This window comes from Peromyscus californicus, unplaced genomic scaffold (genome assembly GCF_007827085.1).
Source record: "Peromyscus californicus insignis strain IS unplaced genomic scaffold, ASM782708v3 Scaffold_3__1_contigs__length_106647218, whole genome shotgun sequence".
Lineage (NCBI taxonomy): Eukaryota > Metazoa > Chordata > Mammalia > Rodentia > Cricetidae > Peromyscus > Peromyscus californicus.
The window spans coordinates 29,276,225-29,299,481 of NW_026294551.1; the positions used below are offsets into that span (position 1 = coordinate 29,276,225).

A 23,257-nucleotide genomic window follows, 5' to 3' on the forward strand; every position below is an offset into this window, starting at 1 on the left:
AAGTCCTCACCATCTTCACCGAATTCTGATGCTACAGATTGACTCACTTCTTCTTCTTCTTCTTATCTGTCTCCCCACCGGACTAGAAACACCTCATAGAGAGGGATCTGTAGCTGTCTTATTCAATGTAGCATATGATAGACAGTTACTATCTGTTCCTAATGGAAGTTACTTACATAGTAGGTTGACAGTGGCCAGGTATTGGCAAAGAGATTCTACAGCCACTTGTGAGTCAAGTCTGTGCCTTGTCCCTCTGATGGATCTGCAATCCCTTCATGGTGACACTAATTGTCCAAACCTTCTATGATTTCCATCATATAAAGGATAGAAATAGATTGGTCCTTTATAAATACATTTTTAAAATTTTTAAGAGATGTATTTTCTTCCTATAAAATATCTACATATTCCACCTTCAATTTATTTTTATTTACTTATTTTTATTTCATGCATGTGGATGTTTGGCCTGCATGCATGTGTGTGTACCATGTGCAGGTCAGATGCCCACAGAGGCCAGAAGAGGGCTTCATATCCCCTGGAACTGGAGTTACAGATGGTTCTGAACCACCTGTGGGTGCTGAGACTAGAACCTTGGCCCTCTGAAAGAGCAGTCAGTGCTCTTAACTGCCAAGCCATCTTTCCAGTCCCTCCAGCTTCAATTTAAATGCTGTTGTATATTTCACGTATAGTCAACAAATGTAACACAATTCAGAATTTCAAAGAAAAAACTATAATGTTTTTGTTCCTGGGACATCAACAGTTGTTTAAGTTGTTCATTCAGTGGTTGAATGACTCACTTCACAAACATTACTTAAGCACTAACTGTGCGTTGGACATTGCATTAGGTACATGGTGTCCAAGGACAAATAGCTCTTTGCTTAAGGGGTTTACTCAGATAATTCATTCCTCTGTGCAGCAAACACGTGTTGACTGTCTTCATGCGCTCAATGTACAGAGTGCTGGGAATACAGTACTGACCAAACAAAAATTCCCCACAGTAAAGAATGTCTGTTCCAAACAGAAACAAGAACAAACAAGTATAAGACCCACAGTGATAGGTAGCATCATAGACTGGTTGGAGTGAGCACATTTTTAATACAAAAAAGGGTGACAAATACTTTGATTGTTTTCAGGCCACACATAATCTCTGTTGCTTACCACTTCTATTATTCTCTTCCATTATTTTTGCAAACAAACTTTTAAAACTGTCAACCATTCTTATCTCCTGGGCTTGTCTTGACTCACAAGGAGATGCTTTGCAAGGCCTCAAGTACAGGGATATGCAACTTCCTCTGGAAGTGAGGAAGAGGCAGAACCCTACTGGATGGGAGGAGGGAAGGGATCTTGGGAAGCTAGAATAGGGAGACTGAGGTAGATGATGGCTGGAGAGATACATCTGGCTTTCATAGTGGAAGGAAGAGCTTTCTGTGACACAATGACACACAGTAGCACTTCCATGTTTACTATCCATATTCTAATTATATTTAAGTACGCCAGTTCTTATTCCACCGTAATCTCTAATCAGGCCAATAAAGAATCTCTATCAGGAGGTCCCAGTGAAGCAACAAAATGCTAAACATATTTCCTTTACTTCCCCCAATCCTACAGTGGTCTGTGCCTAATGGGCCCTGGTTCTCAGCACTTACCATACTCTGGCATGTGTCAGGACAGCTTGGTGTTACTTTCTTATTCCTACCAGTTCATATTGTTTATGTGAAGTGGTCTGTCAAGGATGCAGATAATTGGTTCCTTGAAGAGAATGAGGCTGCATTGTCTGTTTCTGTTATTGATTCTGAAATAGTCTCTTTTCTGATTCAGAGATGCAAAAAAAAAAAAAAAATAATGGAACCATTCTATATCTCACATGTGACTTTTAGTCTCTCTTTTCAATTAAAAATATGATGTACTGATCACCATAGCAACACCTATGGACTTCCCCTCCCTGCTTTTTGAGCAGAACTGGAGACTTTAGAGGCTGAGATCTGGGAAGGTCAATGCTGCTACTTCACCTTCAGAGGGAGCAGCAAGCATGGCAATTTGAAATGCTGTTCATCATTCTTTCTTATTATGATCCAAGACAGCTATTTCATCATTTTCTCTTGGAATAACCTCAATTATGTCCATGTTATCAGTATGTATAACCATGTACAATATGCACACACATATGTATGTATGTTATGTGTATACATGTGTACTCAATATATGTATTACTCAATAGATTTGTCGATTTTCTGAATGGAAATTGGGTGCTGTGTGCTCAGAGCCCAGCCTATAGCAGGAGTACAATAGCCATGGAAAGAGGAGAAAATGAGTCAGAGATTGGGCCAAAGACGTCCGTGAAGTGGCTAGTATAGCTTTCAGTGAGCTACTTTATCCCTTGGGAATGAAGAACTCAAAGGAGGTTTTGAAGATGAAATTGTCCTATTTCTCTCAAGTAAGAAAGATTTTTTTTTCTTGTCTAGTCTCACTATTGGAACTTAATCCACAAACATGACTCTTTCCCAATATTATCTTTTTTTTTTCCTTTTTTTTCCCCCGGAGCTGAGGACCGAACCCAGGGCCTTGCACTTGCTAGACAAGCGCTCTACCACTCAGCTAAATCCCCAACCCCCCAATATTATCTTTTGTTTCATTCTACAAATAACCTACTTTATACTAGATATTAATCTAAGCACTTAAAATGATTAGCAAGCTAAGGAGCTTGATTATTAAAAACAGTTAATCCTCACCTTTTAAAAAAATTAAGACATTTGAATCCTTGAACATGCTCATTTATCACAACCCCCAATAAGGCATCCAGGAATTCTTCATGTAGGACATTAATAATTTTTACAAAAAAATGCAGTTGCTAATGGCATCTTATATCCACACAGTTTTAGAAAACAAAGCAAATGATTACCATCAATTACAATAACCTCACCAGACAAGGCTACAGTTAATATACAGCTCTTCAGCTAGTGACCACTGCAGTGTGCCAAGGAAAACGCAAGGTATTAATTGACTCATCATGATCAGCAATGATCGATGGGGCAGATGGCAATGTGATTACTCACTGTCAACAAAATAAGCACATGCTTTGTTGTAAGAAGTGTCTACTTAGGTCCTTTCAAAGAACAGCCAGAAATAGACACCAAGAGAAGTTTCGAAGGCAGTACAAAAGAAATAGCAAAAGTTAAACTACAGGGTGATAAATATTTGCCTTTCTTGAGGCTAACTCGAATTTAACTGGAAGAAGTTTCTGGAAGAAAGTTATGGACTGTGCAGAGTTTAGTAATTAGAAGGTACAATAAAGCTAATAGTTCCCCCATTGGTTAATATGTGTTCAGGGCTTAATAAATCAAACAATGGGAATTCACTATTTTCAGAAGCAAACTCATTTCATTGATAGATAGCTCCCATTGTTAGAAATGTATTAAGCTGAACGTCTTCTGTTTGCAGCTTCCACTATTGGTCCTTCATGTGGCATAGGTGCTCAACTCTTCTTGTTCATTAGGGCAGGTTAAATATTTCAAAAGCCAACTGTGTGCACCGTGATCTTCATAGGACATTATTTTAGAGCCTTCAAAATGCTGGTCTCTAGCACTGAAACCATACCAGCTTATAGATCATGCAAACTGAGGGGATCGGTGAGAAACGTGATATGTGAGATATAGCTGTATTTATGCTAAGGCTGCTCTGCAGGGGGGAGAGAGTGACAGAGAGAGAGACAGAGACAGAGACAGACACAGAGGGGACAGAGACAGAGAGAGACAGAGAGAGAGAGACAGACAGAAAGAGACAGAGAGGCAGAGAGAGACAGAGAGGCAGAGAGACAGAGACAGACAGAGTCTGAGAGAGAGAACCGGTGTGTGTTCCTATTTCTTGGGAAGTTGTTCCCCAAGTCTCCTGAGTCTATATAGTACCCCAGCTTGCCATTTCCAAGATGCAGTTACTATTAGGTCCCTCTCTTTCTCTTCTTCATAGTAAGGAGGTGTTAAGTTTTCTCTGTTTAGAGAAATAGGATTTCTCGGGAAGAACAGTTCCCATAATTGGCCCAGTGGTTGCTAACCAGTATGTCCTGGAAACTTTTTAAAATATACAGACCAGGAACACACTGCCTGAGATAGAAGTTCATCTGGTCTGGGGAAGGACTGGAGCATCAGTTTGGACAGTGCCTTCCATCCTTGTTACTTATTTGCTACTCTGTTTAAATGTACTCGCTAATGAGCACCCAAGAACAGTTAATAATGTGCCATAGTCAGGTTCACCTGGGAACTTTTTTTTTTTATTTTTATTTTTTCTGAGACAAGGTATTGCCATGTAGCTCAGGCTAACTTCAAACTTATGATCATCCTGCTTCTGCCTCCCTCGTGCTGGTATTGCAGACATCTATCATCATGTCTGTCTTTCTGGGAACTTTTAGATGTAGATTCTTTGAAGCATCTAGTCCCTGTGGTTTGTAATAGGCCTAGGAAAATTAATATGCTAAGAGGTTAGATTATTATGTATCCATTAAGATGCACTCAAAATTATAAGTTGTTAATGTACACGTTACAAATCACTCAACTTAAACATCGAAGTAACAGAAGGAACGGTGTAAAGATTTTAACCTAGTAACTGTCTATATTTTATCCATGTATTTAACGGTGTTTCTACTTTGAAACAGTGCTGCGCTAAGTGCTGAAATATGACTTACAGAGGGAGAAAAAAAAAGCAAACAAATCTGGAAATAATGACCAATGAGAAAGTAAGTCAACAGGTAAATTATCAACAAACCTCAAAATAACATGTATTATCATAAGGGAGAGTTTAATTTATCTTTAAATATTTCCTATTTGACATTGACTTTCCCCAGCGCCTCTAAATTGTGAAGTTTTGGTTATATTTCCTGCCATGCTCTAGTTCAGTGCCTGTAGCTCTGGAGAGGAGTTTTCCGTTACTTGGTTACTTTTAGCAGACATCCTTAATCAGTCCTAGCACATCTCCCCCTAAAGATTTGGAGAGAATCCCACACTGCAGTCAAAGCCCATTGTCTATGCAGTCATTACTAATAGATGATAGATAAAGTACTGCGTGAGATCTACATGCAGTGTCTCAAAACACACAGTGCCCTGACATGCCTGGAGGCCCTTTTCTCATCCTATCCCTCATTTCCTGCTTTATCTTTTCTTTAAAGTCTATCAGTTGAATACTCCTTACATCTGGGATCCCACTAAAATTTCAAAGTGTCTTTGAGAGGTGTCTAAATTGTGCCTTAGAAGGATCACATGGCATCCCGAGACAACACAGTGTGTGTCAAAGCAGGGGCTACAAATTCAGGCCCTTTGACTCCAAAGCTGACATTTTCCAATTATTCTTCATTGCGTCTCTCCAAGCCCAGTTCAAAGGGCACCCTCCTTTGTGAAGCTTCTCCTCACCTCTTCAAGTAAAATGTGTGGTGTCTTTCTTTGAGGCTGCCAGGGCCTTTGTACATCTTCATTTCAGCATGACATTATACTTCAATGATTTGAATATAGTCTCCTTTGAACCCCTTTGGGACAAGAACTCTCCTTTTTCATTTTTAAATCCTTGTATCCCTAGTAATTAATAGGGTCCCTAAGTTGACTCTTAGTCAATGTATTTTGAAGGAACATCAAAATCTGGCTGATAAACTTCTTTAACTTGTGGTCATTTGACAGTATATAGCCTTAGCACATTAAAAAAATGCCAGGTTTAACCATGACCTTAAATAATAAAATAAAGAGACCTTGTATCCCTAGTAATTAATAGGGTCCCTAAGTTGACTCTTAGTCAATGTATTTTGAGGGAACAACAAAATCTGGCTGATAAACTTCTTTAACTTGTGGTCATTTGACAGTATATAGCCTTAGCACATTAAAAAAACAATGCCAGGTTTAACCATGACCTTAAATAATAAAATAAAGAGACCATATAAAATGTACACCCTTGTAATTTTAAAGTATTTTTGACATCAGTCATTGAGACTCTTACTAGGAGCCTACTTATTTGTTACTTATTATAATGAGGACCCCGATCCTTAAGTTATAATTGTTCATAAGAATAAAGAGTGAAGTAGCATGAATCTTAAAGTTCTTATTAATAAAACAAACCCGGGCCACGTATTGGGGTGAAATGCTGGATGGTCAGGGAGACAGAACAAGTCACAGCTAACCTCACCTGTCCAACTTCTCAGTTGGTCTTGCTTCCTCAGACTGGAAGCTTCTGTGTCCTCATCCCAATTGCTCTCAGCTGAACTGTGCTGCTAGAAAGCCTGAAAGCTTAGCCAGCCAAATGCTTAACCAGCCAAATGCTTCTAGTTTCTGGTCCTCACGCCTTATGAACCTTTCTGCTTTCTACCACCACTCCCTGGGATTAAAGGTTTGCTTTCTGAGATTAAAGGCGTGAGTCACCATGCTTGGCTGTATCCTTGAACACATGGATTTCTTACTTTGGAATGCTAGGATTAAAGGCGTGTGCTACCACTGCCTATCCTCTATGTTTAATATTGTGGCTGCTCTGTCTCTGACCCCAGATAAGTTTATTAGCATGCACAATATTTGGGGGAATACAATACCATAGTGAAATAGGCCAAGTGACACATCACAGATGAAATCTGGCTAAATATCATCTTTTATCTCATCTGGAACTATGGTTCATTGCATTACTTTGATTTATTTTTGTCTGGATTGATGGTGGCACATGGTGACACTCACCATCAAGGGTGTGACACAATGAAATTCTTGTTCTGCAAAATTTCAGGCCAACTCTTCAGTTCCTTGACATTGACTTCACAGTGCATTGCATGTTTAGGTGAGTAAGACCCACTGTACCAGAAGAGAAGCTGTGCTGTCATGTAGGATGTATGAGAGGCCAATAGCCCAGAGAGGTGAAAGGGAAGAGGCATAGAAAAGGTGAGGGCTTGAGGGTAAATAATTCTCTAGCTGTTCTCAAGCTGTGGGTCACAAACCCCCAACAAGAGTTGCAGATCAGATATCTACATTACAATTCATAACATTAGCAAAATGACAGGTATGAAGTAGCAACAAAATAATATTATGGTTGTGGGTCACCACAACATGAGGAACTGTATTAAAGGGTCAAAACATTAGGAAGGTTGAGAACCAATGCTCTTGGACATACCAGGGCAGGAGTCCCAAGAGCCCTGCACTTGGGTTTAAGAAGGAAATGCTGTTTCACTGTAGCCTCTCCTGGGAACCTGAAATCCCGCATGCAAAGGACATGTGGAGAAAGGAGGCAGGCTCCTTCTCCTTTCACAGAGCCAAGGGAAGCCCTCCCATCTGTGATTCTACTTCCAATGGAAACAGGCATTGTTTGCACTCAACCTTAGCACATTGGCAGATTCGCATACCTCCCCAGAGAAGGCCTGTCCATTGAGGAGGTGCTCGGACCCTTGGCTGTCCTCACTCCCAAAGTGTAGCCGGATCTCCTCCAGGCGGTGGCTGTATGTCATGGGCCCTCCTGAAATGTTGACCAAGTGCTCCTTGTCCAGGCGGAGGGACACATGCCTTCCAGTGTTGTACATGGTCCCACTGACCTACAAGACAATGGATAACAGGTCAGACAGGGTTTTCCCTTCCATTTCTCCCCAAAGCCCAGAGAGATGCATGGTAGACCTATGCCATTTATATCTGATGGTGACACATCAGGATAAATCCACGTGTGGAAGGGCATGGCGGCCTCTTCAGAGGGCTTTCCTTACACACCCAGCTTCTAAAATACTTCTGGTAATGCATAAATCACAAGATCATTCAGGAACTTGAAGGGAGGAATTTAAGAGATTTTTCACCAACTGTGATGACTATTTTGTATAACGCGCACCTTATAAAAATTAATTTGTCCCTCTCATCATAGTTGTTTGGAAGGTAGAGATGGTATCAAAACTCAAAATCTTGGGTGTAAGAAACTGGAGAAAGCAGTGAGCAGAGGGATCCAAGCGAGAGATGAGAAAACCACTGTGGGTGACCAGGAGCAAGACCCCCTGGGAGACTGATAGACTTTGAAGTCTCAAGCATCCAGTCCAGTTACCTTGGTTAGATCCCTCTCCCATCCCAGGAGCAGACATCACACAGAAAGAGTTCAGGTCCTTACTCAGAGAACATAGCTTCAGAGCTATTGGAAGAGAGGCACATGGGGTCCCATTTCTCACATCCAAGATGTATTTCTCATTCCCAGTCCCATCTTGCTTCAGTTCCTCCCACTACTAAACTTGCTGCTTCCTCTTTCCCCCTCTTTTGCCCCTTTCTTAGGATCGATGCTCAGCTTCTTTTCTGGGCTAGGACCTTAGCACAGCTCTACAAATGACCCTGTGGCATTCCCATCTGGGTGTCTTCCTTACTTTCTTGGGTTAGCTCAGGGAGCTTAAGGGAGACTTTGAAGGAAACTTGATGGGTTGCTTCTGGGTTACTGGATGTTGAATTACTAGGATTTTCATCCTATTTACTCTGACCCTGTAGGCACACATTTTTTTTTCTCAGCAATTCCATAGAGACTTCATGTAACTTTCATCTATCTCTCTATCTGCCAGTTAATCAATCACCAATCATTTACTTATCTATCATCGATCAATCATCTATCACCTATTATCTGGCTGTCTATTTGTCTCCTCAATTAGAGAGAGTGTCTTTTTATGTAGCTCAAGCTGGTCTTAAACTCCCAATCCTCAAGCCTTAAGTTCTGGGACTGTAGCCATGCATGCACCACTCTGCCTGGCTTAATGAAATGTCTCATCATGTCATCAGATCTGGTCTTTGAATGTCTGCCCAGTGGCTTGCCCTTCTACCTTTCTGACCCTTGTCTTGGAAGACATTAGTTTAGTTCTTAGATTTCTCACTATGTCAGACAGTGGCAGCTACCAGTTACTTCGTTAACTTGCTTTTACTATAAATCAGGGTCCATGTGGGGACAGACAGCCAAGGGGAGGAGGGAGTGAGAGAAGCCCGAGTGAGAGTGGGCAAGTGGGCAAACAGATGAGAATCCCCAGAACTCTCTGTTCCTGGGTCTCTCCTAACTCCAGTCCCTTCAGGGCACGTGAACTGCACTTATCAGGAACTTTACATCTAATTGGCAATTTTCTTTTTTTAAGTAAACTGTTCCTTGTAACCAAGTGATGCATGTGAAAGGTTCTCCAGCCTCAAGCACGTGTATGGCTAGTTCCTATGACAAAAGGAGAATATGTTTCTTTTAGGCTCCAGTTCAGGACTTTCTTTGTATGTAATGGTTTAAGGTTTGACATTGCTTCAACCACCAAATAAAATTTATTTTTTTCTAATTATTAAAATAATATACAGGTATTACATGTGGTTCAGAACACAGAAAAGTTAAAGGAAGAACAAAATCATGATTTTAGAATTAACCAACTAGCACTAATATGTTGTATGCATAATGGTACTTGTGAAACATCACTCAATCTCTACTTTCAGATGATCTACTTGGCTCTCACTCTGGACTTTAATGTGCTGGATAAGAGGAACAGACAACACATTCTGAAGACTGGAAAGCAAAACAAAACTAGGAGAATCCAAAAATTGGTTCTCTGTTTCCCCAAGGTCCCCTTCTATACACATGGTTGTATCTTCATCCATCCATCCATCCATCCATCCATCCATCCATCCATCCATCCATCCATTCATTCATTTATGCATTCATTTTCATCCACTCCTTCACTCATCAGCAATTCATTCATCCAGGTTCAGAAATGGTTACATATCACTGGTTGTGCTAGGAGTTTAGGATACTATGAGGAGCTTGCATGGTCTTTGCCTTCACAAAACTCACATTTCCTTCTGCAAGCTCCAGTGTGCAGGGAGCTGGGGGAATATATAACATATACCCTTATGTTGTTACAATTAGATGCAACATCTCCTTATCTCTATCCTTTACCTAGACAATGAAATAGCATTAATTTGTATTAATCATAAAAATATGTGTAGCCAGGGTATGGTTTGTTGCACTTTAATTTAGAAATAAAGGCTTGACAATGTTATGTATGATATCTGAATCTCACAGTACATCTGCACGGTAGTAATTAACACTGCACCACTGTCATTTTATCTCTAACGCTAATTACTGTGTTTCCAGTGAATGGCTTTGGTGCACAGCATGTTGGGAAACGTGTGCTTCTGCAGACCAGGAAACAGGTGAGTGCAGAAGCTGAAGCTGCAGGGGATATCCAGGTTGCCTCTGGCTGCCCCATAGCTCTCTAGCCTTTGTCTGAATTCATTGCAACCCGAAGCAGGAATTGTGTGTGTGTGTGTGTGTGTGTTGCCCATTTTACAAATGAAGGACAACGGTTCAGCGACTTGTCTAGAATCATCACACAGTGGGCAAGAGCAAACTAAGGACCAGTTACCTTGATGTGAGCAAAAGCAACGCTCTCTGCCCATTTCAGATGAAAGTTTGGTGTGGGGTGTCATTTTTTTTCTGCCACTGTAGATAAGGTCTTAGGCAGTTCAGGGGGAGGGGAGGGGAGTAACAGGATTGATTGCTTTTCAAGAACATGGAGGTCCCAGATTGGATGCTAGGCTGCTGTCCATGGTAGGGTGAAGACCAAAGAATACCTTGTTTCTCTAGCTACAGACGTTTATACTGGTTTAAGACTAGTTGGAGCTATATGTATTAAAAGAAGCAGGACATATGTGCCTGTTGAGATTGTATGTCAATAAATAATATCAGTAACTTGACAACATACAAAAATAATGTTTTTTTGTAAACCAAATAAACAAACATAAAAAAGAAATTAAAACAAACAAGCAAAAAAAAACCAACCAAAAAAACCCCCAAAAAACAAACAAACAAACAAAAAACAGAAACAAAAAAACCCCAGCAATCCCGAATCCACCATGTTTCTTTTATAGCACTGGTTGCTTTTGTGGAGTAAGCACAGTTCTGGTAGAGTGGCTAGTGATCTGCCAGGCTTCTTGTTAGTGTGTTCTTTGTCTAGCTCATTCTATGGACAGCCCTCTAAAAAAAAGGAAATGAATTTGGTCAGTGCATTTTTAAGGTAGGAGGAACATTCACTCTTTGAGAGTTGGCCACAATCTGCCACTAGCAGATTGAATCTTTACTTGGTGTCAGAATGGATGCTAAATTCTGAGCCCAGATTTCCCCTTTAAATCCTCACAATTTCTTCCTCAACAAACCCAGCACAACTCTTGGTGGTACTTAGGCCTGTGCCATTTGCTTCTCTTTGGATGGGAAGATGGTCAGGCTAAACCCATATGTGGGATGGCAGCTTCTCATAGGGAAGGCTTCCCTTGCCTCCCTTCTGTGGTCCTTTTGTGTCTTGAGACAAACAGCTGTCTTTGTAGAAGGAGGACCCGACTCCAGGTATCTCTGGCTGTTCAACCTGTTATTTTAACCACTGGTAATGATTAGATTGTTACAATCACTAGTTGATTACTTAGTGATGTGATGTTGCAGTGTTTTCTTCAAGAAGCAGGATGGTAGTGGGGGGACCCTGCACTGGCTTGGAGTTTAGGATGTTTGGGATTTCTTATAGTGTTAGTTAGAGTTCTCCAGAGAAACAGATGTGACTTCTACAGAATCATACAGTTGTCAGGTGACATACTAAGGACCAGTGACCTTGATTTCACTGAAGCTGAAGGTCATAGATTCAACTAGGCTGGCCAGCCAATAACCTTCAGATTCTACTGTTTCCATGCCCTCAACACGGAGGTTACAGGCTTGTGCCACCATCTGAATTTTTTTCAAGGAGTTCTGGGGATCTGAACTCAAGTTCTCATACTCATGTACCAGGTAATTAACTGACTAAGCCATCTCCCCAATCTGGGGTATATTATTTTTTAAATATCAAATTAAAAAATAAACACGTTGAAGATCCTTTGGACACTGTGCTTGCAGGATTGATGTTTATTGTAGGAAGCTAACTTTGAGTGAGCATTACCTTTAGAACATCCAAATTGCTCAGTAGTTACTCACTTGATGTAGCACAAGTCTAATGTGACGTTTTTGTTACTTTTCCTCACAAGGTAGCCCACCTAAAATATCCTATGATAAACTGAAGAATATTTTCAATAGCACAAATGTAAATGTAGGACTACAAACGGAGTCACTAAAGTAAATGGGATTCCTACTGTATAAAAGGAAAAGAAGGCCATGAGATTTGTGCAGGAGATCCATGGCCTCATATCTTTGAGACAGGCTCTTGCTATGTAGGGCAGGCTGGTCTTGAACTCTCAATCTTCCTAACCCTGTCTCCCTAGGGCTGGGATTACAGGCATTGTGCCATCATGTCATGCTCACCTCACTTTTTAGGTCAAGAAACTAGGCACAGCCAGACTAAATAATCACTCAAAAAACAAGGTAGGATGCAAGAGGACCACAATTCTTGCATTACTACAATTCAAGAGACAAAAGCCTTCTAGGATCTCCAAGATCAACTTTCAAAGACACCAGAGAGAGGATGCACTTGACTTCTCAGTGGTTCTGTGGACGTCAGAAACTTACTACCGGAGGTCATTATGCTGAGTGATACAGGAAAGACAAACCTCATATATTCTCCCTCATTGTATGGAAACCGATAAGACAGCCTTGTAGAAATACAAAATGGAATGGTGGACACTTGAGTGGGTAGGAGGACATAAATAACTTAAGAATAGTTCAGGACAGGAAAGGGTGCTGTGGGAATAGGGAATAGGGGAAAGAGGGGTGCTACATCGAAGAAGGGTTAAGGGAGCTGGCCAGTGAATCGTGCATTAATGTATGTTAAATCATAGCAAACTCTATTAACCTGTATGCATGATACATGTCCAAAATGTAAAGACTAAAGACAAATTTATCGATGGTCTTTGTGTTAGTTGTAAGGGACTCCTTTGGGCTTCTGGCTCCAGGGAGCTGCAGTTCATCACAGCAGGGAAGGCATCTGTTCTTGTGGTACCAACCAGACAAAGCAGGGTGGAACCAGGGATGAGTGTGACTTTGGAAGGCCAGTCGCTGTGATCTGTTTTCACTAGTCAGGCCCCATCTCCTAAAAGCTCCACAACGTTTGAACTGGTGCTCTAAGCGTGGAAATGGTTGTTCAGAACAGGAGCCTGGGGAGGCCACTGCAGGTTCAAACCATAATAATCTTTTTGTTTATTTACCTTTCTGTGTGGAGCTGGCACTCGGGCTATGCTCACTGGTCACACAGGAGTGCTGGCATTTGCATTGCTGGGATGTGGCCTTACTCATCAGACTGTGTTTTTGCTGTTGCCATAAATCACACATGACTGTAAATGCACTGGGTGGAGGATATACATGACATCCCTAACAGCAGCAGTGACTGGCACATTCCAGGCAGCATTCTTGGTAACATTGCATTTATTATCTCATCTAATGCTTACACTGACCTTGTGAGGAAGGTTAACTTATCTCTTATCCTTAGATGAAGAGCCTTAATGGGTTAAAAGACTGTACTTAAAGTTTCTCCATGGGAGCTGGGTGGAGGTGGTGCAAACATTTAATCCTAGCACCCAGGAGGTAGAGGCAGGCAGATCTCTATGAGTTTGAGGCCAGCCTGGTCTATAGAATGAATTACAGGACAAAATGGGCTACACAGAGCAACCCTGTCTCGAAAAACAAAGCAAAACACAAAAGTTTCTCCATGGGAAACCACAAGAGCCAGAATTGTCCTCCAGGATATTGTGATTCCAAGTCCTACAGTGAGTAATAATAGGTCAGCAGGAAGAGTCGGTAAAAACCATGTAGCTTATATGTGGCATCTGGACTTAGGGATCAACTCAAATAAAAATATAACCTTAATGCAGAGATGACAGAGTGTGTTTAAATTGCCCAGGCCTAGGTTGGACACCTTTAGATTTCTAGATCTAGGGAAGCAGGATTTTAGTTCCCACTTGCTGAGAACTGAGAGATGGGTCATGTATGTCCAATGTAAGCTTACCAACCAAATGTCAGAACCCATAATTAGGAAGGCCACTTGGTGCCAAGAAGGGTTAGTGAAGAGTGGCCGACAGCCTGTCATAAATCATGTGTTTTCTCTTTGCAACTCAGCTTCCCTATTCCGCATCTTTGACTGGTCTGCTCAAGTGTGTAATAGTTCTTTGCGATGTAATTAGTGAGCGTAAGAGATTTAAGAATACGGCTCAGCCAGGTTTCCTGCAGAGTTCTGATACACCAAGGGGCTGATTTGTGAAGGCCAAATGCAAAAACCTAGGGGCCTGCTTGTTCACATGGCACCTGCGGAGGGGGGCATTGTTCAAGGAAGAACAGTGTGGAAGAATCAACTCAAGTCCAATCATCGACAACACTGCAGCAGAGTGGATACACAGGTGGGTAAAAACAAGGGACAAATGGAGTGTCAGGTTCAAAGGACTTCAGGAACAACCAAACCCAACAAACCAGAAAACCGAGACAGACCCCAAGCTAGAAGTCACCCCCACTGACTTTGTTCATTGATCTGATGGGCTCATCTCTTCCAAGTCGGCTTCCAACTCCCTTTTTAGAATCAGTATATGAAGAACCAGGCTTCATGACAGCAGCTTTCAAACACAATTTCATTATTTTATTATTATTTTTGTTGCTTCTCTTCCCCCTCTTTCCTTCCCTATGCCCATCCCCCATAACCTTCTGTACACTTGAGTGTCACATGTGATCTCTTGCTCCCCCACCCCATACAGTTCTGGATCCCTCTTTTCCCTTCTTATGATCTCCCACGTTGTTTCATGGTTTAAGCCTATGCTCACATCCTCTAAGTGTAAACTAATGCAGCCACTGTGGAAACCAGTATGGAGGTGACTCAGAGCATTAAAAACAGAACTACTATATGACCCAGATATACCACTTAGGCACATGCCCCAAAGACTCTGTATCCCACCGCAGAGACACCTGCACATTCATGTTTATAGCTGCATTACTCACAATAGCAAGGGAACGGAACCAGTCTAGATGCCCAGCAACAGAAGATGGAAAGTGAGAACATGATGTGCATGCACAACAGGAAACTGTGAAATGTGCAGAAAAAAGGAAGAATGTGGAAAGTATTACATTAAGTGGGGTGATCCAGACTCAGAAAAGACAATCTCATGTTCTCTTTTATGTACTGATTCTTTTCTTCTTATTCTTTTACTTTTCTTTTTCCTCAATTTTAAATTTTATTTTAATTAAAAATTATTTTATTTTTTATTAATTAATTAATTTTACATCCTGATCACAGCCTCCCTTTTCTCCTCTCCTCCCACTCCCTCTTCCCACCTCCCTTTCTGCTCCCCCCATCCACCCCTCCTCTGTATTCACTCAGAAAGGGACAGACCTCCCATGGGCATCAGCAAAGCATGGCATATCAAACTGCCATAAGACCGAGCATCTTCCCCTGAACTCAGGCTGGGCAAGGCAATCCAGCATGAGGAATAGGCTCCCAAGAGCCAGCCAAAACAGCAAGAACAGCCCTGATCCCATTGTCAGGAGTCCCACAAATAGACCAAGCTACACAACTGTCACACATATGCAGAGGGCCTAGGTCGGTTCCCTGGTTGTTGGCTCAGACTCCTTGAGTTCCCAGGAGCCAGGCTAGCTGTTTCTGTGGGTTTTCCTCTAATGTCCCTGACCCCCTGGCTCCTATAATCCCTCCTCTCTCTCCTCAGCAGGATTCCCTGAGCTTGGTCCAGTGTTTGGCTATGGGTCTCTGAACCTGCCTCCATCAGTCACTGGATGATTTTGTACATGAATAGAATATCTACATCATTCCTGCCCTTCCTTCTACCTTCAATTTGCCCAATGTCTCCTTCATATCTTTCTCAAGTTCATGACCTCTTCATCTTTAATTATTATTGTTGTACACACACACACACACACACACACACAACCTATTGAGTTCATTTAGTATTGCTTATATATACACGTCTCCAGGACTGACTACTTGTAATGGACAGCCTACATGTAAGTTTGTCCTCAGAGGAAACTTATTTTCCCTCTTCCAGCAGCCCTTGACAACCTGTATGTAGCTCATCATCTAGGTATAGGTTACTGTGGACTTTCCCCGGTCCATGTTGGCATGTTAACTGCTGTGGGGGTCATTATAGTGTTTCTGTTCAGGTAAATTATTTCTGTTGATGCATACTGACTGAGTTTAAAGTACTGGAGTTCTAAGTGCATGTACATACTACTAGAATGCTAGGTGTGCATGAACATAGTTCTGGAGTATTATGTATAAAAACCAAAATCCATACAAAAATAGAAACGAATTACCCTGATACTTTCAGATGCCACTTACATGACACTGTGTATCTGGAAAATACACAGTATCTGTCCAAATGTTTTTATGTTACCTAAGTTTCACTATAATGGTTAGGAATGATAGGGATCAGATATCGAGAAGGTAAAGGCTGTGGAGCTTTGGGAGTGGGCAGGATCTCACCCATCACTCTTAACCCTGCAGGGAAGACAGAGGATCCTTCCTTAGCACTGCTCAATTTAATCTTTCTCTTTTTCATCTCAGTCAGCTTGTTTTCAGCCTGTGTAAAGATTAGGATTTTAAAAATCAACCCTGGACAAACAGATGAAATAATCATATATGATGCCTATTATTATATCAATTCTACTGTTATAAAAAACCAGATCCAGTTTATGGTAATATTGACTCTTCAAATAATGGATCATTTCTTTACAAACTCCAGGCATATATGAGGCTGTGAGATCCTGAAAGGACCTCTTGATCTTGACTATATCTGACGCTAACGGCAGGATGGATGAAGAACAGGTGTGTAAGACATTGTCTGGTCCACCAACATATGGGCTAAGTGAAGAGAAGGCTTCCTGTCCTCTGTGGTCCTTGAGAGGACCATGAGATGGTGGCAAGAATTAAACTTAACATTGTCTTGCACACACAGTTATTGGCACCCCAGCCCTCCCCAAACTCTGAGCATGAGTATTCTAGATACTCAGAAGTATCAAGAATGAGTTTTTCCATTATAGTTCTGGTATATGAGTTCCCAAATGGGAGTCCTGGGTACTGCTTTCCAATTATCACATTGAGAGCCCGCAGGGTTCTTGCCAAGTCACTCACAGCTGGTTGTCTGAATTTAATTTTTTTCAGTCCCTACTGACTGGCTGGAGTCAGTCCTCTGCGGATGAAGAGAGCAACTGGAACCAAGATGGCACCATTTGGTTGAAAACAGATTGCTTCTAATTTCCCTGCCCCATCAGCTCAAATCAGGATTTGTATTTTTTTGTATTTAAAAAATATATTTTAACAAACAAACTATACCTATTTAATATATGTTTTATTACATATTATATATCTGATATATATTACAGAGCATGTATTTAATGGCTTACATTTTTATTCTGGTTTTATCAGCACCCACACAGCACTAGGTTTCTATTTATTAAATAAAACGTGACCAGATTTTGTTTTGAGCTTCATCTGGGTACCTCAGCCAGTATTCTTCATCTGAGTCAGTAGGTATGAGGTGGGACAAGAGTAACTGTTGGCTTCTTTTGTGACTTCTTTTTTGAGGAATTCTGAGCTGAATCAAACAGATATTCATTGCTAGGGGGTAAGGACACAGCAGGATAGAGTAATTTCTTTCATCCTTTTTCTATGCCTTAAGGGACTGCTTTAATAATTATAAAGATATGCCACCAAAGTTCCTTCTAGTCATATGTAGATGACTATACATTGATTCATTTTAGGGCCAATAGTTTTCTCTAAACTGTGAAAATCCAAGGTTAGGTCACTTTAATTAACACATTGAGACTTGCCATGGAATGGTTATTTCTAGCGTAATGTCATTTAATTCAATCCCTAATTCACGGGGCTTCAGGCAAATAACTCCCAATTTCCAGTTATTTCATCTCCTAAGAGGAGCCTCTTAAGTGGAGCCTACGGAATACAGTGGCACCAGCACTGGGGGAGGGAGTAAATTGCCTTCTTAGCTTTCCTCCATATGGGTATCACTGGTCCCACTGGTCAGATATTAGAGTCCTTGATGTCAGTTTTCTTTTGTCAAAGAAACTAAAGGCAGCCAATGCTTGGGGCATAATTATATGGCAAGTCCCATTGCTTATTCATCATTTGATTGTACGCAAGTTAATTATTTGACATTAATCTCCTATGGTGTTGTGGTTTAGATATGGAGTGTCTCTCCAGTAGGCTCATGTGTTGAGGCTTGCTCCCTATTTGCTGGTCCTAATGGCCAAGAAGTGATTGGATTCCAAGCCCCAGACCTCACAATGGACCCATTCCTTGATATGTGATAGCATTGTGGGTGGTGGTGTCTTCTTGGAGGAAGTAGATCCCTGGGGAAGATTTACCTCGTATTCACTCTCTCTTTCATCTTCACCCTCCCCAAACAGACTATCATGAGGTGAGCAACATTGTCCACCACACCCTTCTACCATGCTATTTTGTCTTACCGTACACTCAGAAACAACGGCACCAGTTGACCTTGATTGAAATCTTTGAAACCATGAAGCAAATGCAATCTTTCCTACTTTAAACTGTTTCTCTCAGGAATTTGTCTGTGATGAGAAGTCTGACTGGCACATACCATATCCTAGACTCTTACTCACTGTGAGCTGCTGGGCTCCATACTGTACTCAAGTGCACGTAATCATCAGAAAATTGTGCACAAATGAGACAGGCACCACATGGACTGGTGAGGGGTTGACTAGGGAGCACTTTGCTTCATCTCTTAGGTGTCTCTGACACAGGGCACTGGGAGATGGGCCAGTAAAGAGAGGCTAAAAGGAGCCTGAGAACAGGAAGACCACGGATGCATGATGACACACATTCTTTTATATTATCATTTTTAAAGTAAACAAAGGGAATCTTGCTTCTGATGGTTCAACATGGGCTAGAGTACAAAGACCCGTCCAACAGAAAAACTACCAGTAGAAACAGAAGGTGGCTACAAGCTGCAATTTTTAAGTTTTCTATTGCCTACATAAACAAAACAATAAACAAAACAGTGAAATTGACATTAAGGATATATTTCATCTCACCTAAAGTATTATTTTAACTTATAATCAATACAAAAATTGCTAATGAGATATTTTGCACTCTTTGCCCCCTGCCCTGAGTCTTAGAAGTGCAACGTGTCTTTTACATTTCAAAGTACATCCCGATTTTGACTCACCACATGTTACACACAGTCAGCCCACCCCAGCTGAGGGTTCTGAATCTGAGGATTCAACCAATAACCGACTGACAATATTTGAAAAAATCAACCAAGAATTGCATCAATTGTAAACAAGCACAGACCTTTTTCATGCCAATATGTCATCAGTGTTGCAACCACTGACATAGCACTTCATTGTATTAGATGTTTTAAGTAACAAAGAGATAAATTAAAATATAAGGGGTGTTCGTAGGTTATATGCAAATAAAGAACCTTTTGATATTAGGGACATGAGTGTTCATGAGTTTTGAATCTGAGTCTTCAAATGAATCTCCCATGGCTACTGGCAGATGAATATACTCCACAGCAACAGAAGGTGAGTGACCACCATACAAAAGAAGGTGGCTTGGCTTTTAAATCTGCTCTCTGTTTAGAGTGGGCTAATTGGGCATTTGCTGAGGCTACTGAACTCCAAGGAGAATTAAATAGTCTAGAAATAAATTAAGACTATGCTGTCATCAGTTTATAACTGTTTCCCACCCAAGCAACAGCCTTTAATCTACCAAGCTTTTTAATATTTTGAGTGTGATTCACATTGCAACTTTTATGGGGCACACATGCACGGAACTTACATAACTTATACAAATTATGAACCTCTTAATATTCCTGTTAAGAAGCTGGTTGCATGTGGAAATCATTTCATTAGCTGAAAAGATCAGCCACATAAAAGTGGGAAACCTTTTGTTCACAGGTGTATTTACTGGGAGATCATAAAGGAATTCCCAGATGCCTTCATGTGTCTGCTTCCTTCTCCCTGAAGGATCACACAGGCTCTGTTCCCATCTTGAAGGTCAGGCATTCATTCTACATTCACCAAAGCTATTAGTCTTGTCAGTTAATGACTGTACAGCTGATATTTCCCTTCACTGTTCAGTTTTCACATGTTTTTCATGGCTCAGAGACTCTGCAAGTTAATGAATAGCCCCTGTCCTCTGCAAGGAAGAGTCAGGGTCTTAAGCAGATAAAGAAATATCATTCATAAACCAATAGTGCTCCATTCTGATGCACCTGTGATCAGACTCTTGTCTGTTGCTATTGACTACTGCAGCTGTGTGTGTGTGTGTGTGTGTGTGTGTGTGTGTGTGTGTGTGTGTATTTATGTTCACATGTGTAGGTGCATGTGTGTGTCATGGTGTGTATGCAGGTGCATACAGAGGCCCCAAGTTGACGATTGGATGTCTTCCTCAATCTCTTTACACTTTATTTATTAAGGCAGGGTCTCTAACCCCAGCTACTCTTTCTAGCCAGCTTGCTCCTGGGTTTTCCTGACTCTACCTTTGCTGGGATTGTAGGTAGATACCACACCTGCTCACCTTAAAAAATGTTTATTATACCAACCCCTTAAGGTTCAGGACTATCTTGGAAGAGGGCACTGAAATACTGTAAGGTTCAGAATCCATAGAATACCAGAGCAAAGCAGTGTGTTCAAGACATGGCAGGTTCACAGCACTCATGAATTCATGGCTGCTGTGGCTGCCTGCACAAGACCTGAACCAAATCCACCCAGTCAACCATCCAGCTTTGGAGAAGGGCTCACAAGCCCCCATTCCTAGCTGAGGAGCTATGGACAGCTGATGGCTTCTGGTGGAGGGAAAGTTAGCTTTCTTCAAAGGTTTGTTGACCTAGTCTGTTGACCATGCTCTACTACATGGCCCCAAATCCAGAAGTATACAGGCAGCATAAGTGGGACTCTGTAAGTTGTTAAAAAAAAGAGAGAGGGCACAAAGTTGGGGTATTTGGGAAGTAAGGGGTGGGCCTGAGAGGAGTTGGGGGGAGAGTGGGGGTTGCATGTGATCAAAATACATTTTATGAAATTCTCAAAGAATCAACAAAAGTGTTATGTTAGCATTTTTAGTTTGTATTTTGTAGGTACTGGGATTGAATGTTGGGTCTCATGCATGCTAGTCAACCTCTCTACCACTGATCTGTATCCTCCAGCCTTCTGCTTGAGTTTCTTATGTGGGTTCTGGGGATTCTCCACTCTTCATGTCTTCATACACAGCAAGAGCTGTATCCACCTCCCCCACCCTGATATCTAGGAATAGTATGCGTCCTTTTTAGAAACAAGTGACCAAGCAAGTCCCATTTTTTTTTTTTTTTTTGATGAGAGGCCACATCTAGAGACGGTCCTACTGATATTTCAATGCTATGCTAAGTCTCTCTCTGGAGCTCTCCCTGTCTGCTACTGTGCATGCATTAGCCATTCTTTTTTTGTCTCTGCCCTAGGAAGTAGGCATTTTTTATCATCATTTGATGAAGAAACTGAGGTTCAGTGAGGGTCAATAGGTAACAGAGTGATAAGAATCAGAGTTAGTGAGTGAAAGACAGTTCTGCTGGGCTGCTGAATTGCTCTAAGGAGGGATGAGTTGGTCCAGGGAAACCATGGCCATTTCCTAGAGAAGAAAGCATCAGAAACTTGGAAACAGGTAAGATGTGGGCATCTAGAGGTATCCAGAATAGGAAGGCATGGGAGTAGGAAATGAAAAGCATCTGAAAAGAATAGCCCAGGTGACTGCTCAGGTTCCTGGAATACAGGGACAAAAGCAGCCCTGATGTGGCTGCACAGGTTATCTGTGACAGCAGATAATGGACATTTGCCAGATGACACTGGTCATCTTTTTTTTTTTCCTTTACCCATACATGACAGGTAGGTAGGATCCCTAGCTCTCTGTTACTAATAAGGAAAACTGGGATCTAAGAGGTTAAATAAACTGCCTAGGTTGGAGAGGCAGCACAAAAAGGTTGGAGGACTCCAATGTGTGTCTGCCTGACTCTTTCTATTGCGATACGAAATAAATCACGTTAACAAAGGACACCTTTTGTAAGAAGTAATTCCCTGCTGGCATGCTCTGCCCTACTACACTGATCCTCCACATTTGCTACATTTTTATATTAGAGAAAGTTCCCCCATCGTGCTGCCAATTCTCACCCCACCCCTGCTGACCTCCTTCTCCTTCTTCCCCAGCCTTTGGCTAATAGCAATAAAATCTAAAAGTCAACAGTCAAGTAAAGCCCAACGACGTGATTAAGTAGCTGACAACAGGAGCTAGAATTTCACCTCCAGGGTGAGCAGACACACATCGCAATAACCAATGCTTCAGAGACACACGGCTCTGTTCTGTGCAACTGATATTTCACATCATGGCTTCAAAGCAGTGACTGTGGCAGCCAATTTGTGTCTGGTAGAGTAAAATGCCTGTGGAGGGAAAGTGGTGCAGTGTGTGCTGTGGTGTGGGTTTCTCCTTCTTTTTTTCTGGTTGTTGTTGAGCCCACGACCTGGGTCTCCAACAGGGGAAAGCAAATGGTACCCTTTAATTTCACCCATGACCAAAGTATTGAGTGGCCACAAAGTTATTTGTACAATTGATCCTGCGGGTACCAGGAGAGCATGTTCACCAGCAGAATTAGATCCAGTCCAAGATGGCCCTTTGTTCCTGTTTCTCAGGAGCAGAAAACAGTCATGAACTGAGAGGGCCAAAGAGAAACCATTCAACCCATCTCCACATCTCTGCATTCTGTCCTTTTAGAAGAACACGTGGATTTCTCCTCAGTGAGGGGACATCACCGCGACTCCCTATTGTGCATTTTCCCTTTCCACTTTCTTTTTAATTCATCAGTGAGTTTCAATTGCTCATGGCAAAGCATGGGTTTACTAGTTCCTTCCAGTTGATATCACACACACACACACACACACACACACACACACACACACACACACACGGGGGGGGGGAGGTGTGTGCTCTTCTTTTGTTCCACTTCTTATAAGTATTTGGAAACTTTAAAGACCCCTCCTCTTTGAGTCTTCTATGGCCTGTCCCATCCTCTCTGTCCCCAGAGCCTCTCTCTTAGAGTCCTGTCATCTTACACTATCCTTAACTCCTTGCCCTTGCACAACTGGCATCTCAATCTCTCAAATCTCAGACTCTGTATATAGTCAAATGCAGCATGCTTTAACATCTCATCCAGCAAAGCAACAACGATATGCCATCCTTTGTAGAAAGCATCCCAAAGAGATGTAGGAAAATGCATCCTGAAAGCAATGTTCTCATCTCAGTGAAACAGTATCTCAACGAAATGCCTGTAATTGTCTTCTAGCACCACACTTTTGTAGCGGCGTAACAGGTTTT

At 41.6% G+C, this 23,257-nt stretch overlaps 1 protein-coding gene across 1 annotated transcript in view; it reads right to left on the reverse strand.

The window, feature by feature from the left end:
- The window catches only part of Ca10 (carbonic anhydrase 10), a 506,430-nt gene that overhangs the window by 96,928 nt on the left and 386,245 nt on the right, over window positions 1-23,257 (reverse strand). The window contains exon 4 of the mRNA XM_052755893.1: window positions 7,346-7,531. Coding sequence (XP_052611853.1) covers window positions 7,346-7,531 — 186 coding nt within the window. The remainder of the gene's footprint in view (window positions 1-7,345; window positions 7,532-23,257) is intronic.